Below are 15,024 nucleotides of genomic sequence, written 5' to 3' on the forward strand. Positions count from 1 at the left end.
TATTTCAAATACATTTTCTTATATCTCTCTGCTTTTTCTTCCTTTAAAAGAACCCAATGATGACTAAAACACATGAGTTTGACACTGGTGCACTGGATCAGAAAATGTCCCATAGACTAACTCAGTAGGAAAAAAAAAAATGACTGAATTTAAAGCTAAAATTCAAACACAGGCTAACTAGAAACTAGAATACATGAAATTTATTCTATGTGCTTAAAAATTAAAGTTTACCAATAAATAAAAATTTTAAAGAACCCATTAAATGCCCAACTATTTTGATGATTAAAATATTGCCAATGAGGAATGAAAGCCAGCTCCAGGAACCAAATCACTTACCCGTCTCACTGTGACTGAAAAGCCTTTCCCACAGGCCATACAGTTTTGTACTTCATTGTCCTCGGCCCACTTTCTATTCAATGCTTGTGTATGTTTGATCTATTTTTTTAAAAAAAGTTCTAAGATATTATGATATTCAACATTTTAAAGAATGATAAATTATTTCTAATTTTGGCTGTCTGCAACATGGAATAAAATTTAAAAATCAGAAATAGATTGCTCAACTTTCATTTGTCAAAAAAAAAATCTGAACAAAAATAAAATTAAATTATATTCCTCAGAAGCACTGCTAATTAGTCTAACCCTAATGATCAATCCTTCCTGGGGATTCTAAGGACATACTCATATCACTTCTTTAACACATACTGACTTTTCCATTCTTGGGTATTCTTGAATTTTGTAATTCTGTCCCTGTACTGACGATTCATGCATGAATGACATGGCTCTCAAACTAAATAGATCTCTTAAACAAGTTCTTTATGTTTTATATTTAATAACCTATAAAACCTATAATATTGCTGCTCAGACAATAGCCATTTGAAAATACTTATTAAACCTGAGCTCTGTTGTTTTGCTTTTTTTCCAGTGCTGGGATCTTACCCAGGCCTGGCATTCACTAGGGTAAGCCACACCTCAGCCCTGCTTTGCACTAGGAGGTCCATTCTAGACTGAGGAACTGCCTCACATCTCAGGTGACTTACCTGTAGGGACTGGTTTTCTCTGCCCAGCTCCTGCACTGCTGCAGTTGTATTATCCAGCTTTCTTTGCAATTCTAGGACTTTGGTCTGAAGTTTTTCTATTTCACCTTCTCCTTTAAGACATCTGGAACAGACAGAAAAGAGATAATTAAAAAAAAAAAATCATGAAAGAATCTTTCCAGAATAAAGGCAATGGACTAGTTAGCAATTTTAAATATAATACATTCATTTCAATTATTTGATTGTTCTAAGGATTAATTTTTTTAAATGGCTACTTAAATACTTGGAGTCTTAACATACTTTTCTTAATTCCTCAATTTTAAAAGTATGGACTGTAATAATCTTTTAATTACCCACAATTGAAATCAACTATGTAGAAGACATCAGTTACCTTTCTAGCAGTGCTCTCCTTTCATCTTGATTATTCTGAACCGTCGCTTCTAAGACTGCAATCTCACCACGTAAGTCATCAGTTTGTTTCTCCAGCTCACTAACTCTCCGCTGACTAGACTGCCACTCCTTCTTGACAGTGCCCAAATTCTCATTCAATGCTGTAATCTGCATGGTAAGTTTAGCCTCATTTTCTTCATGTTTCTTCATTCCTACTTCCTTTTCTTTTATTTCAGAGTGCTGAAAAAAGAAAAAAATGTGGGTGTGTGGGGGGACCTATTACAAAATTATTAAATTTACAATACTAGCAATATAAATAAAATTGCTGCTTTAGGAAAGGAGATAGGAGAATATATTTCTTTAGACATACATAAAACATTCTGCAAACATCTGTATAATTTGAATGGGCTCAAATGATATATTGCTGAAATGATGGGTAGCAGGCCTCTCATAAGGTCCAGGTAAAGTGACATAACTTGAGAGTCTCATTTTTCTACCAGAGCAGGGGAAAACACACATGGTCAGGGATAGCACAATGCCCTACAGATAAAGCTGGCATTTCCTGAGGTCACTCAGTGTATCCTGTAGTCTCTATCAACCTGCCAAAAAACACAATACAAGCCCTTCAAGTCACTCTCTGAACTTAAAATGGCAGCTCTTCAACTAGGACATTCAGCAGTCAAGTTATCTGGGGATATTTGAAGTTAATTCAATAAAGGAAAGCCAGATGCTTCCCATTTGGCATGTACAGCTTAGGGAAGGAAAAGCTGACTTTGTTCATCCTAATTCCAAACTGAAGTTTCCGTTTCCCCTTATCAACATTTCACTTTGACAAAACAAATTTCACATGAGTAGCTTTCACCCCATTTATGTCTCAATCTATAAGTTTGTGCATTTATGTGTTTCAAACGTTTCTGGCACACACACACAAAAAATGTGTTTTACAATTATATTTTAATTGAATTTTCACTGATATAAACCAAAATATGATAATAGAATAAAATGTTCCCAATCACATGTCAACTATTTAAGCAAATCAGATTTCCTTTCCTGAAAACTAAAATGTTAAGAAAGCATAACTTCAGTCACAACTTGTAGGTAGAAAAATCCTCCCCCAGACTGATTTAGAGCACTGTTCCAGAACATACTTCCCACCACTAACCCACTGACCAGTTTAGCTTCTTTCTCAATAAATTCTTTTTTCAACTCGTCTTCTTCCTTTTTCACCTGCTCTGTTAGAATCTGCAGGTTTCTCTTCTCCTGTTCAAGAGTTGCCTTTAGTGAGTCTACTTTTCCTTGAAGTTCTAATTTCTGCTGAATCAAAAGTTGTTTGGCATCCTTGAGATTGGTTATCTCCTGTTGAAAGGTAAAAAATATATCATTCTTGATAGTAAATATTTCACAGGCAGCTGAAATTTATGCAATTTACCACAGACAAAATGAGTCTTACTCACATATGATGTTCTTCAAGTTCAGCATTTGGAACAATTGGCTAAAAAGTTGCAAGAGTAAATTTGCTTTCTGCCCACTCAACTCATTATTTAACTTGGGTGACGTGTGGCATGTGCATGTTTTGATTATATTATGTGGAGAAGATCTCCACCCCTTCCTCTCCCTTTCTCACTTAATAAGCATTTATTAAAGGTCATCATTGAGTCATCACACATTGTTACATTCTGAGGGTGTAATGAGTTATAGACCTTCCCTGCTTTACGGAAGTCAATTCCGGAGGAATATGAGGGTGTGAGACAATAAATTATGATGCAAAATGTTAGTTGTGCTGACAGAAATAAAGAGTATTATGAGAGCACTTGAGAGAATCTGACCTTTCTCTAAGAAAATGAATAACATTTTATAAAGCAAATGACAAATGGTTTCCTTAGCTCACACCTGATCTATGCTTATAACAGACAAAATATCAAAAACAAGAGATTTAAAGGATTTTAAGAAGAAAAATTAGAAAAAACAATTCCTTAAAGTCTTAATTCCGAATTCTTACATATTTTTATTATCCACAAGTATCATTTTCTAAATCAATCTCTTAATTATCATTCAATGAAATCTAATCTCTTAGGGTTATTGTAGGTAAGGTACCATGAAATGCAAAATCACTCTTCAAGAGTTACTGGTCAAAAATATCAAAATAATTTGCCTAGCACACAGCAATTTTCTCTCAATTTTCCTAATATAACTTAGTTATGTGAACACATATGCAATTTTATAGAAAAGTACAACAACACAGAGGAAAGGAAAAATGATTATTTTAACATACCTTTATGCTTTCTTGTTTGTGGGACTTGAGTTCTTCACTGAGCTTGGTGATTTCTTTTTCTTGTCTACATTTAATTTCTTCTATCTCTGCCAATTTAGATTTTTCATTTGCTAGTTCTTTTTCTTTTATTGACTGTTAAAAAAAAGGGCTTTATTAAAAAATAATTTCAAAGCAAACACTCAACTGAAAATTAGTGTACTAAAAATACTGCAACTATTGACACTAGCACTCCCTTTTGTACTTAATTTGAGCAAATTAATATACCCTCTCTAGCCTATTTCCTTCAATAATATCATTATAAGGTTTAAATGGTTATAGTTAATACTGTAAAATGGACATTGTGGGACCAGAGTAATAAGTCTACAAAATTTAGCCAAAACTACCATTCTTCTTCTTTTTTTTTTTTTTTTTAACTTTCACTTTAACTTTTCTTATGTGGTGCTACTAAGGATGGAACCCAGTGTCTCACATGTGCTAGGCAAGCGCTCTGCCACTATCACTGCTACAGCCCCACCCCTCATTCTTATTCTTCTAACTCCTATTCTCTCAGCATCACTATCTTAACATAGGTGCCTAGCAGAACATCACATATTATATCACTTAATCTCTGTAATAAATAGATTTTTAATCCCCATTTTGTAGGAGAAAGATCAAAAGATTAAGATAAATAATCCATTACAGGTGAAGTTACCTCTGAAACCAGATGTGTCTGATATAACACTGTTGCAATTAAATATCTAAAAACTACAGTTCTAGCTTGGTGTGGTGGTGCCTGCCTGTAATCCCAGCTACTTGGGAGCTAAAACAGGAGGATTGCAAGATCAAGGCCAGGCTGGGCAGCTTAGACCCCATTTTAAAAAGGGGGCTGAGGATGGACTCAGTGGTGGTGTGCTGCTGGGCTAAATTCCCTGTAACTAATACACACACGCAAGTGCGCGTGCACACAAAACCTATAATTCAGTCAGAACTTTCCAAACTTGAGGTATAAATCATGAATTCCAACTTCACCATCCCTATATCCACAAAAACATCCCCAATTTTTTATAATTAAAAAGAATTTTGGGAATTGCACAATTTAGAACATACCAATAACTTCAGGAATTATTTAGAATAATGCCTTATCAGCTGATAGGAATATATAATTTCAAAAAATAAACAAAAAATAAAATGTTTGTGGAATCTAGCTTTCTCTTCTACATAAAATTTGAAGTGCTTTTTTAATGTACTGGTCATATAAAGCAATGCTTTCAACTTCATAACTTCATATTGTTTATATAAAATAAACTTCTACTTCTCCTTAGTAAAAGCCAATTCTTTCTTTTAAGAATTTTTAACAAGCATGTTCCAAGACCTTTTATTATCTCATTCACACATTTAGAGAACAACATATTATATGAGAAATAGTCAAAAAACTGTAATACCTGATCTTAAGTAACCAAGATTCAATGGTGTAAAAAGCAGTTGCTTGTAAAACTAAGAAGAGCAGTAAGAAAAAAATGGGTAGAGATGGCAAGGAGGTTATTAAGAAGTACTTCCTAACACAAAACTCCAGTGACCAAACATGTTTTAGCCTATTCTAGCCATCCTGAGAAAGCTGTTGAAAGTAAAGGTAATACCTGTGTTGAATATAAGGCTAAAAGGCTTGACTAGAAGATCTCCAAACCACTGAAACTTTTAGATTCTGCATTTAAGTCAGAAAAATGAAATACCTTTTCTTTTTGAGTATCTTGTAGTGTTTTACACTGCTCCTTCAATTGCTGTTCTTTCCTTGCCGAATCCTGTTCCAAAGCAGCTTTGGCAGTCTTCAATTCTTGAATCAATTTATTTTGGTTTCCAATTTGATTTCTATTTGATATCAAGTCCTCTTGTGCTAGAGAAAGCTTCTCTTCTACAGACTTATAAAAAAAAAATTCCCCAAATTATTATATGCCATTTTTTAGCAAATTTCAACAGCAATATAACAGTTAATATAAGCATTATGGAAAACTATACAATCATGTGTCATTTAACCTTGCAAGCATGTTCTAGACATCCTTGTTAGGTAATTTTGCCATGTGACATGTCACAGAGTGCATGCACACAAATCTAAATGGTAGAGCCTATTCCACACTAAGGCTATGTGGTAGAGCTTATTGCTACAAACCTGTTAAGCATGTTACTGCACTGAATACTGTAACCCAATGTTAAGTACTTGTGTATCTAAACATATCTTAAAACAGAAATGTTCCAGTAAAAATACCAGGCAATAGGAATTTCTCGGCTCCATTATAATCTGAGGAGACACCTCTGTATATGCGGTCTGTAGCTAACTGAAACATCACGACATAGGAGGTAACTATATTATAAAAAGTTAACATGTTATGCCCTTCAATAGATCATGTAAAAAAAATGAAAAAAAAACTAGATGTTTAACTGCTAAGTCTATGAGACACATTAATGGCACAAAATATTTAATAAAAGCAAAATAATTCCACAACCTCTAGAAATAATCTAAGCATATTTACTGAATGCTTATCACATCTTCAATATTGGCCAGGTGATAAGAAGGACTATCAAATAAGTAGGGATCATACCAAGTTAGAGAAAAGATTGGGGAGACATGAAAGAACACAATTTTAAAAGAGAGTTAAATGCTACATATGAACACATATACATTTTGTAGGATCTATGAGGTCCTAAGACATACTAAAAACTTTGGTAAATAAGAAGGAATTTTGTCTATATAAAAAAGAAAAAAGTGTTTCATAGTTGCCTGATCAAATGAATCAAAAGAATAATTCAGTCTAACATCTGAGGCTATATCCTGAAAGGAATACCAGCCCATCTTCTCAACTGCCTATCTATGTGGTACAAGTAGTTACTGCCATTTAACAGACTACAATCATTGACAATCCTAAGATCCAAACACTGTGAGAAGGTGAAGTTGAAGAAAGGGCAATTTTTTCTCCCTCAATTAGGTGTCATTTGGGGCAAGATATGATAACAGCTAAATAATGGAAATGGCAGGAACTTTGCCATTCTCAGTTGCTTTTGCTCACATTCAGCAGGGACTGAGAACTAACTCCAAGATGCTCTTCCACCAGATCTAGAAGTTGAACTTTCTTACTTGTGTCATATAGTTTCTTTGAAAAGGAGGTAGACAATATAATTCAGGAAAGGATCTTTATTGGCTAGGATTATATAAATAAGTACTTAGTAAAAATAAATGAAAGAAAAATAAATGAGAACCTCATTTATCAGGAGTCTTAAGGTTCCTAAAAAATTTTACTGCTTACCAATAATCAAGTTCAGAATTCTTTCTTATATAAATTATAAATTATATAAATTAAATTTTAGTTTTCAATGACTGCCAGTAGGACAATAAACTTCTTAAGCCTCCTTACACTAATTGGTCAACTAACCATTAAGTGAGAAAGGTGTAAGCCAGTGCTTAATTTACAGGAATTGACTAGATAGCCTGAAAAAACAAAATAAGCATATAACATAGAAACCATACAGGGTAGTAAAGCACTTACTATGTGCCAAAAACACAGAAAAAGAATGAGTATGAGATCCTCTAAGAAATGTGGTTCACAGAAGGCTCCTGAGTACACTTAGGAACTGACCTATATGTCATAAGCATAAGAGTGACTTCACATGTAAACAATAAAATTTGCAAAGTTAGTCCATTAAATCTATTGCAAATAGAATAAGGTAATAGAGGGCCTAATGTAATACTAAAGAATACCAAGGTTTACCAGAGCCTGGAAAGCAATTCCACAAGAATTCCTAAGAATTCCACAAGAAACTCCAAACTGTCCATAAAAATTTGAAAATGGCCATGGATTATAAAATCTTAAACTCATGGCTTGTAAAATTTTAAACCTATAATATCCAGTGATAGTTCTTTAAAGCCAAACTCAAATTTGGACTGTTCTATAAGGTCCTTTTGAAGATACCAAGACATATTGTTATACCCTGCCTCTGAATATTCATCTATGTTATTCTGTGGCATATTGTTATGCATTTTAAATGTTGTTTTTATATTACTTGTCAACTGTTTATCTTGTCTGCCAAGCTTTAGGAATCCCTTCTCCCACTCCGTGATTTTGTTGGAATTATCTTAAACTCATCCATACCCATTGCAATAGACAAATCCTTGAGTAGATTACCTATCAACCTTAACACTGATCACACCAATCACATTTTAGTATCTCAGCGAAGGAGAGTTCCTGTGGTATTGTGAAGTAGTTATTTATTTTTGTCTGTTCAGCAAATTTTCTCAATCTCCTTTCAAAATAAAACCTTTTCGATTTATTTCTTTTTCTTGATGCATGATAAAAAGAAGAGATAGTACTAGATGAAAGAGATTTAAATTTCACCTAAACTTATTACCCTAGAATTTTCACTTCACTCAAGGTATAATATTTACAGTTAAATTCCACTTTTACTTTTCCTGGACAGCCAAGAATAATATACAGCATAACTAATTTGAAATATTCAATCAACAAACTTAAGTATTTCATAAGTGATCCAGCAGATGGGGCTAACATTGTAAACCGGGTCAGGCTGTCTTCCATTTCACTGGTGTCCAAGTACACACTGTGATTCACAGTGGTCAAGCAGCCTTAACTTAGGTGGGTGTCGTGGTACATAAGGTTCTGAATCTTTCCCCTTCTCTCTCTCTCTTACCTACAAGATCATATAACATCACTGAAGAAAAAGAAAAATAACAGTTGATAATGATCTCTTATAGTGGTCTATAGTATCATTTACATTTCCCTAGGTATTTGTCCTTTATTTGAAATTAAATTCCTAAGTAGTTCATACACTTTTCATTTTAAAGGCATTAATACAAGATTTGGAAATCTTTTGTCAAAAAAAAAATGCTAGTAAAATGGTGATGAAATAAAGAATAGAGGCTCTGAATAAGAACTAAGACCTAACTTTGTTCTATTATTGTACAGCATTAGGCCCATCCTTACCTGCAGAAGCAAGCTTTAGAACAGATATCTAGCCAGGACCTCTTAGTTGTAAAATTTTATGGCTAACTGACCCTCTGTTTTCTTTTTGTTTGCATTTATATTTGAATTATTCTTTCATGTATGAAATTATGAATATACAATATAGTTTTCAGGTATAATAAAAATTGTGGTTTATAATGAAAAAAATATTGATTTAAGAGATTTAAGTCCTGTTATTCAGTTATGTACTCTGGGTAAATGATATATCTATATGAAAAGAGTGATTTCTACAGGACCTTTACAATCATTAAGTTTCAACTCTTTTATCATTTAAGTGTTCTTCAAATTCAATCACTTTTCTCCATTCTTACTGCTATTACTAGCCCAAACCACCATTATCCTGCAGTGGGACTACTGTAAAGTCTTCTCCCTGGTCTCTGTATTCATCCCTGTTCCTTATTCTGCAGCCAGTCATTTACCTAAAATACAAATCTATGTAATGTCTTCAGTGGTTCCTAATGCTGTTAGGTTAAGTCCAAAATCCTCCACAACAGTGTTTTGAAAAAAATAAAAGTAATTTAACACCACCTAAATGTCAAGGGATCTTTTTTTCTTATGTTCCCTTATTTTTTGTTATTTTGATTTTTTTGATCTCTTGCTCTTTCTGTCACATACAGGTACATACATGTGTATACTACTGACATTATAAAAATTCTTTTACCCATTTTCTTATTCTTTGTTAAATCATGAATTATCATTTCTTCTTTCACTTCCCTTGAAGCCTACTATGCATTCATCCCTTTGTTTCATCTCTGTGGTTAATGTCTTCTATTCCTTCCTCTTTAACTTTATTCCTAGTTCTAATCAATTCACTCCTAATACAAGAATTTATGGAAAAAGGGATATAACCTCTTAACTAAATTCCAACCACTTGACAATCCACTCCTGGTTAAGTTTCCAAAAGTCTATTGTCTTCATTTATTCTCTGCTTAGACTTCACTTTCCCTTACCCCAAATGTAAAATCTAATCACCTTTATTAAGCATCTAAGATACTTCACCATTTAGATCTTCCTTTGGAAACCTAAATCCCACACATAAACCAGCACTTGAGTCAGACAATAATAACTGTGTCCTGCCTGTTTATTCCCACTGTGGCACCTTTTCTCAAATTGTGCCTCTAAGTAAAATAGCCTTTCTAGGATTCTGCATATTCAAATTCTACATATTCTGCAGGACCTAATCAAGTCCTACCTCTTTCATAAAGCCTTCCCTAAAAGAGCCTCAGAATAAAATATATACATTATATATGTAAAACATTTTAACATTCTGTGATTTTCAACAGAAATTTTCCAGTAGTGCACTTGAAATAAACAAACAAATCCCAAACGAAGGATAGAAACAGAAAGCATGATATTTCACCTTATCAAAAAACAAAACCAAAAAAGAAAAAAAGAAAAGAAAAAGAAAAACTGGCTGAGATAGGGTATGGTGGCGCATGCCTGTAATTCCAGAGACCTGGAAGGCTGAGGCAGGAGGATTGGGAGTTCAAAGCCAGTCTCAGCAACTTAGTGAGGCCCTACGCAACTCAGCAAGATCCTGTCTCTAATAAAAAATAAAAAAGGGCTGAAGATGTGGCTCAGAGGTTAAGTGCTCCTGGGTTCAATCCCTGGTACAAAAAAAAAAAAAAACTGGCTGGAAACTGTGAGAACACACAAATTCCATTTCCCTTAGAGAACTGATACTTTAGTGTTATATAAAAATTGTTTATCTTTTTTCCATATCCTTCATTTTAATAAACATGTATTTTATCAAATAAAATAGTATTATCAAGGGTAAAATTTCTGTACATTGTTAGTTACAGTTAGTATTAATTTGAGTTAAAACCTCCTAATTTAAATCACTGGACATTTCAGTAATCTAGGGAAGTTGACAAATATTCAAAACTAGAGTCAGTATTGCCTGACAAGCAAGAAAGATTGTCTGTATTTTTCACAAAGTAGTTAACCTTTAAAACTCTTTAGATTTTCTAACAGCAGACCATTTTTGAAATCATTTTTTTAAAAAAACAAAAAAATTTAAATAAGTTAACAATATAACATGTTGAAATATTCTACTATTATAGATATAATCAATTTATTTTGTATTTATTTATTTATTTGTTTATTTATTTATTTGTTTATTTATTTATTTATTTATTTGAGGGTGGTACCAGGAATTGATCCCATGAGCGCTTATCCACTGAGCCACAACCCCAGCCCTTTTCTATATTTTGTTTAGAGATAGGGTCTTGCTAAGTTGCTTAGGGCATCACTAAATTGCTAAGGCTGGCTTTGAACTTGGAATCCTCCCGCCTTAGCTTCCTGAGCTGCTGGGATTACAGGTGTGCACCACCACGCCTGGCAAAATCCATTTTAAAATGTTCATATTTTGTATATCATTATTCTAATATAAAATAATTTAATTTTTAAAGCATCTAATCCAAAAGTAGTCATTTAGTGGAAAACGAGTATGATATTTCACAAATATTAGCCTTCCCTTTCCAATCTGGGCTCAAATTAATCAATTAATGAATGTCTATAAACAAGTAACTGAGTTTCTAAGACATAATATAGTTTATTATACCTTAAGATCTTGCCTCGTGGCCAGAAGTTCAGATTCCTTCCCATAGAAATCAGATTGAAGTTGTTTTAGATTTTCCTGACATTTTTCGTAAGTGTTCTGTAACAATGATATTTTCTCTTTCTCTGCTGCAAGTTCCTGGGCTGCCTGGGCTGACTGCTGCTGCAGTTTATTCTCAAGCTCTGTCTGAAACATACAGTAGTTATTTGAAACAGTATGCATATTAAAAATCATAAAATGAAATTCATACAACTAAGATTTCTGAAAATAGGTTAACAGCATTTGTGCTCTAAAATTTTACTTCAATAAAGAGTAATTTATTGTATACTTCTAAAATCAAAGAATTACAAAATCTAACAAGTCACAACTTAAAAACCATAAAAAACACAGGCAGAGGTGTAGCTCTGTGGTACAATGCTTACCTAGCATGCAGGAGGCCCTGGGTTTGATCTCCAGCACCACAGAAAAGTTAAGTAAATAAATAAACTAAAAACCATAAAATGCAAAAGCAATTAAATGAAGAAAAAAGCATTTAACTAGGAAGAAGTATCAGGTCTCAGAAGAAAGAGTAACAACTGCATTCTGATGGAGAATATAGGGCTGAATGCCTCAGATAATATATTTTAAGGTTAAACTAAAGGAAACGTCTACATGAAAGAAATTAAATCATATATGTTTTCTACTACTTGGAAATTCAAGAATAACAATTTTCTGAAAATTTTCTGAAGGTCATCTTTATTAATATCAAAGCAGAAAAAGAAAAATCTCACAAAGATCAAAACACCTCTAAAATCAACTTGTCTTTAGTCTTTAAGAATATTTGGTAGATACTGGGTGCAGTAGTGTACACCTGTAATCCCAGTGATATGGGATGCTGAGGATGGCAAGTTCAAGGCCAACCTGAGCAACTTAGCAAGATCCTATCTCAAAATAAAAATAAAAAAGAGTTGAGGGTGCAGCTGGATCCAATCCCCAATACAAAACAAAACAAAACAAAAAATTGGTAGATATGCACACATAGGCTAACTTACATACTCCTTGAAATTAAAAGCACCAAATTGTTTTAACTTGCAAACTGAACTATCTGATATTGCCTGATACTGACAATGGAGGCTGAGGGGCTTCCGTCACCCAGGCCCGGATGGACACTTGAGATTGTGACATATTTCTGATTAACACAGTCTAGCTATATCAACATATGTAGAATTCCTGCCTTTTGTTTCCCTATGCCTCCTTCTCTCTTACAAAAGCTTTCTGTGCCTTTGAGTACCTGAAGATGGAGAGTTGAGAAAGAAAAAGTTCACTGTCTTCCTCAAGACCAGCTTTGAATAAAACCTATTTTTTCCCTTGGCAAGTTGTCCTGAGTTATAGTGAAGTACCATGATCAATAAAGGTTTTCCTTCCCAGTTACAATTGGCTCCCTATTATTCTATGTATGCTCTCTCCTTTGAAGATCGCAAACAGACCCATGTCTTTAAATACCTTTTATTTATAAGTAACTCTCAAATTGATGTTCCAGCTCTAACTCTCCATCTGAACTCTGGGTTCTTAAATCCAAGAACTTTCCTGACTTCTCCATTTGAATGATCCATAGAAATCTATCTCAAGCAGAATACTTGATTTCTAACAGTAACCTTTCATATCAAAAAGCTGCTACTTCCTCCAATATATGACATTACCAACTACTCATGAACACAAACTCAAATCTAGAGTTATCCCTGATTTCTCTTTCCATTACCTCTCACCATCTAATCTATCAGAAAGTCTCAATAACTTAACTTCTAAAACATATTCCTAAATCATTCACTTCTAACACTTTAGTTTACATCATCTTTTACTGTCTAGATTATTACAAAAGTTTGTCAGTGCTCTCCCTGCTTGCTCCTTTATTTCAATTCAGTCAAATCACCTAGCAAAAACCTTAAAAAGCTAAATTTTAATTCAGATCCACCCAGCTCTAAAATTTGAGAGCTGGGCATATAGCTCAGTTGATAGAGTGCCTGCCTCGCATGCACAGGGTGCTGGGTTCAATCCCCGGTACTGCCATAAAAAATAAGTAAATAAAGATTAACATTATAAAATTTGTCTTTCGAGATGCTACACTGTTCCTCAACAAAACCAGCCTGACAAATATTCTCCAGCTGGTTACTCTAAATTCCAAATCTAATTTATGAAGACCATGAATCCAGCACTCCCAAAAAACTCAAAAGGCTGCTGCCCTCCTCAAAGTCAAGAAACAGATTCCTTATTCTAGCACCCAGGTACTAATATAAAAGTCTATATATTTAATTCAAAAATCTGGAAGAAATTTATCTAATAATTTAATGAAAGAGAAAACATGCTAAAATAGCTGTATTTTTTAAATTCACTAATTTATGAGGCTATAAAAATGAGCTTCTAACAAAAAAAATAAACTTCTCAGGAAGTTCTCAGGAATATGAAACTAGAATATTTTGAAAAACAAAATAGACCTAAGATATCAAAGTATGCAATAAAAATGCACACTGTGGTAATTGTACCCTGATTTCTGATTACCTGTGAAAATAAAATTTGTCCACTCTTGCTTACATTACTGGAAAACTACTCTCTTGTAAAGTTGCATAAGAGCTATAAAAACACTGATCAACATAAAATGCATAATTATGATTTTTTAATTTGTATTCTTTTTACTCTAACAGTATGACAGCCAACTCTCAATGGCACGACATTTAGTTTATTCTCCATACAAGGGACTTATGTCTCTCTTCTCCATTGACCAATTCAAGACATATGGGAATGCTCATTTTGTTCAAACATTTTATATTAAATATAACCCACTTTTACCAACTTTTGGTCTGGACAAGTATTAAGACATATTTGAGCATGAAGAAGAGACGCTTAACAATAAATTGTGCCATTTCTTATTGAAAATGGAAACCATTATGAAGTTATTTAAAATATCAAATATGCCATGTGAAATTTCATATTACTGTATTTTTTAAGATACATCCCCACTTTGTGATTTTTGTTCTTTTTTTCTTAATAAAGATGATTTGTGTTGAATTCCTTTAAATTTTTCTTATACACTAGAAATGTTACACAAGTAATTGCCTTGACATTAAGTGGTAGTTATGTTGTTCTACAAAAGGCAGTTTCATGTCCAGCAGACAAATGATTAGTACCAGAATTTTAAGCAGGAATTATCTGACAACATGGTTATGGTGAATGGAAATTTAGACTTAGAGATTTAGTCATATAATCAAATGTAAGTCATACATTTAACTTAGACAAATTTGGAGCATATATAAACTTTCCTGAGCTACAACTCATCTGTTTTAATCATGTTACCTTAATTTCCTACTTTTTCTTCCGATAAAAAGTAAACAAATTTCTTATCAATACCTTCTGTAAATGAGCAATTTTAACTTCTCCTTGGAGTGCTTCAATTTGCCTTTTCTTTTGTTCAGTTGATTGCTTTAGCTCATTTATGTTCGCCTGAAGCTGTTTCTCTTCTTCTTCCTTTTGTTTTAATGTATTTTGGGCCTGTATGACTTCTCCCTTAATAGAATTGAGTTCCAACTTCAACTGATGAGAAGTCTAAAAGAAAATGAAATATTTGGCATTTATTTATTCATTTGAAAGACATATACTGAGTTCTTACTACATGTTGTGCACTCCTCTAGAAAGAAACTACTGAGCCTGTTCAACACGAATAACTAGTACTTAACGAAAGAGAACTATCCCTGCCTTCATGCTGCTTTTACGACTAATACTTTTCGCTTAGAT

The 15,024-nt window shown here is 33.3% G+C and overlaps 1 protein-coding gene across 1 annotated transcript in view; it reads right to left on the reverse strand.

Annotated features, from left to right (window-relative positions):
• Eea1 (early endosome antigen 1) overlaps nucleotides 1–15,024 on the reverse strand; it is a 125,299-nt gene that overhangs the window by 2,742 nt on the left and 107,533 nt on the right. Inside the window, exons 21-28 of the mRNA XM_047549868.1 lie at nucleotides 14,641–14,835; nucleotides 11,263–11,445; nucleotides 5,406–5,591; nucleotides 3,697–3,828; nucleotides 2,595–2,780; nucleotides 1,426–1,664; nucleotides 1,038–1,158; nucleotides 337–435 (exon numbers count right to left, since the gene is read on the reverse strand). Coding sequence (XP_047405824.1) covers nucleotides 337–435; nucleotides 1,038–1,158; nucleotides 1,426–1,664; nucleotides 2,595–2,780; nucleotides 3,697–3,828; nucleotides 5,406–5,591; nucleotides 11,263–11,445; nucleotides 14,641–14,835 — 1,341 coding nt within the window. The remainder of the gene's footprint in view (nucleotides 1–336; nucleotides 436–1,037; nucleotides 1,159–1,425; nucleotides 1,665–2,594; nucleotides 2,781–3,696; nucleotides 3,829–5,405; nucleotides 5,592–11,262; nucleotides 11,446–14,640; nucleotides 14,836–15,024) is intronic.

This window comes from Sciurus carolinensis, chromosome 4, assembly GCF_902686445.1.
Source record: "Sciurus carolinensis chromosome 4, mSciCar1.2, whole genome shotgun sequence".
Lineage (NCBI taxonomy): Eukaryota > Metazoa > Chordata > Mammalia > Rodentia > Sciuridae > Sciurus > Sciurus carolinensis.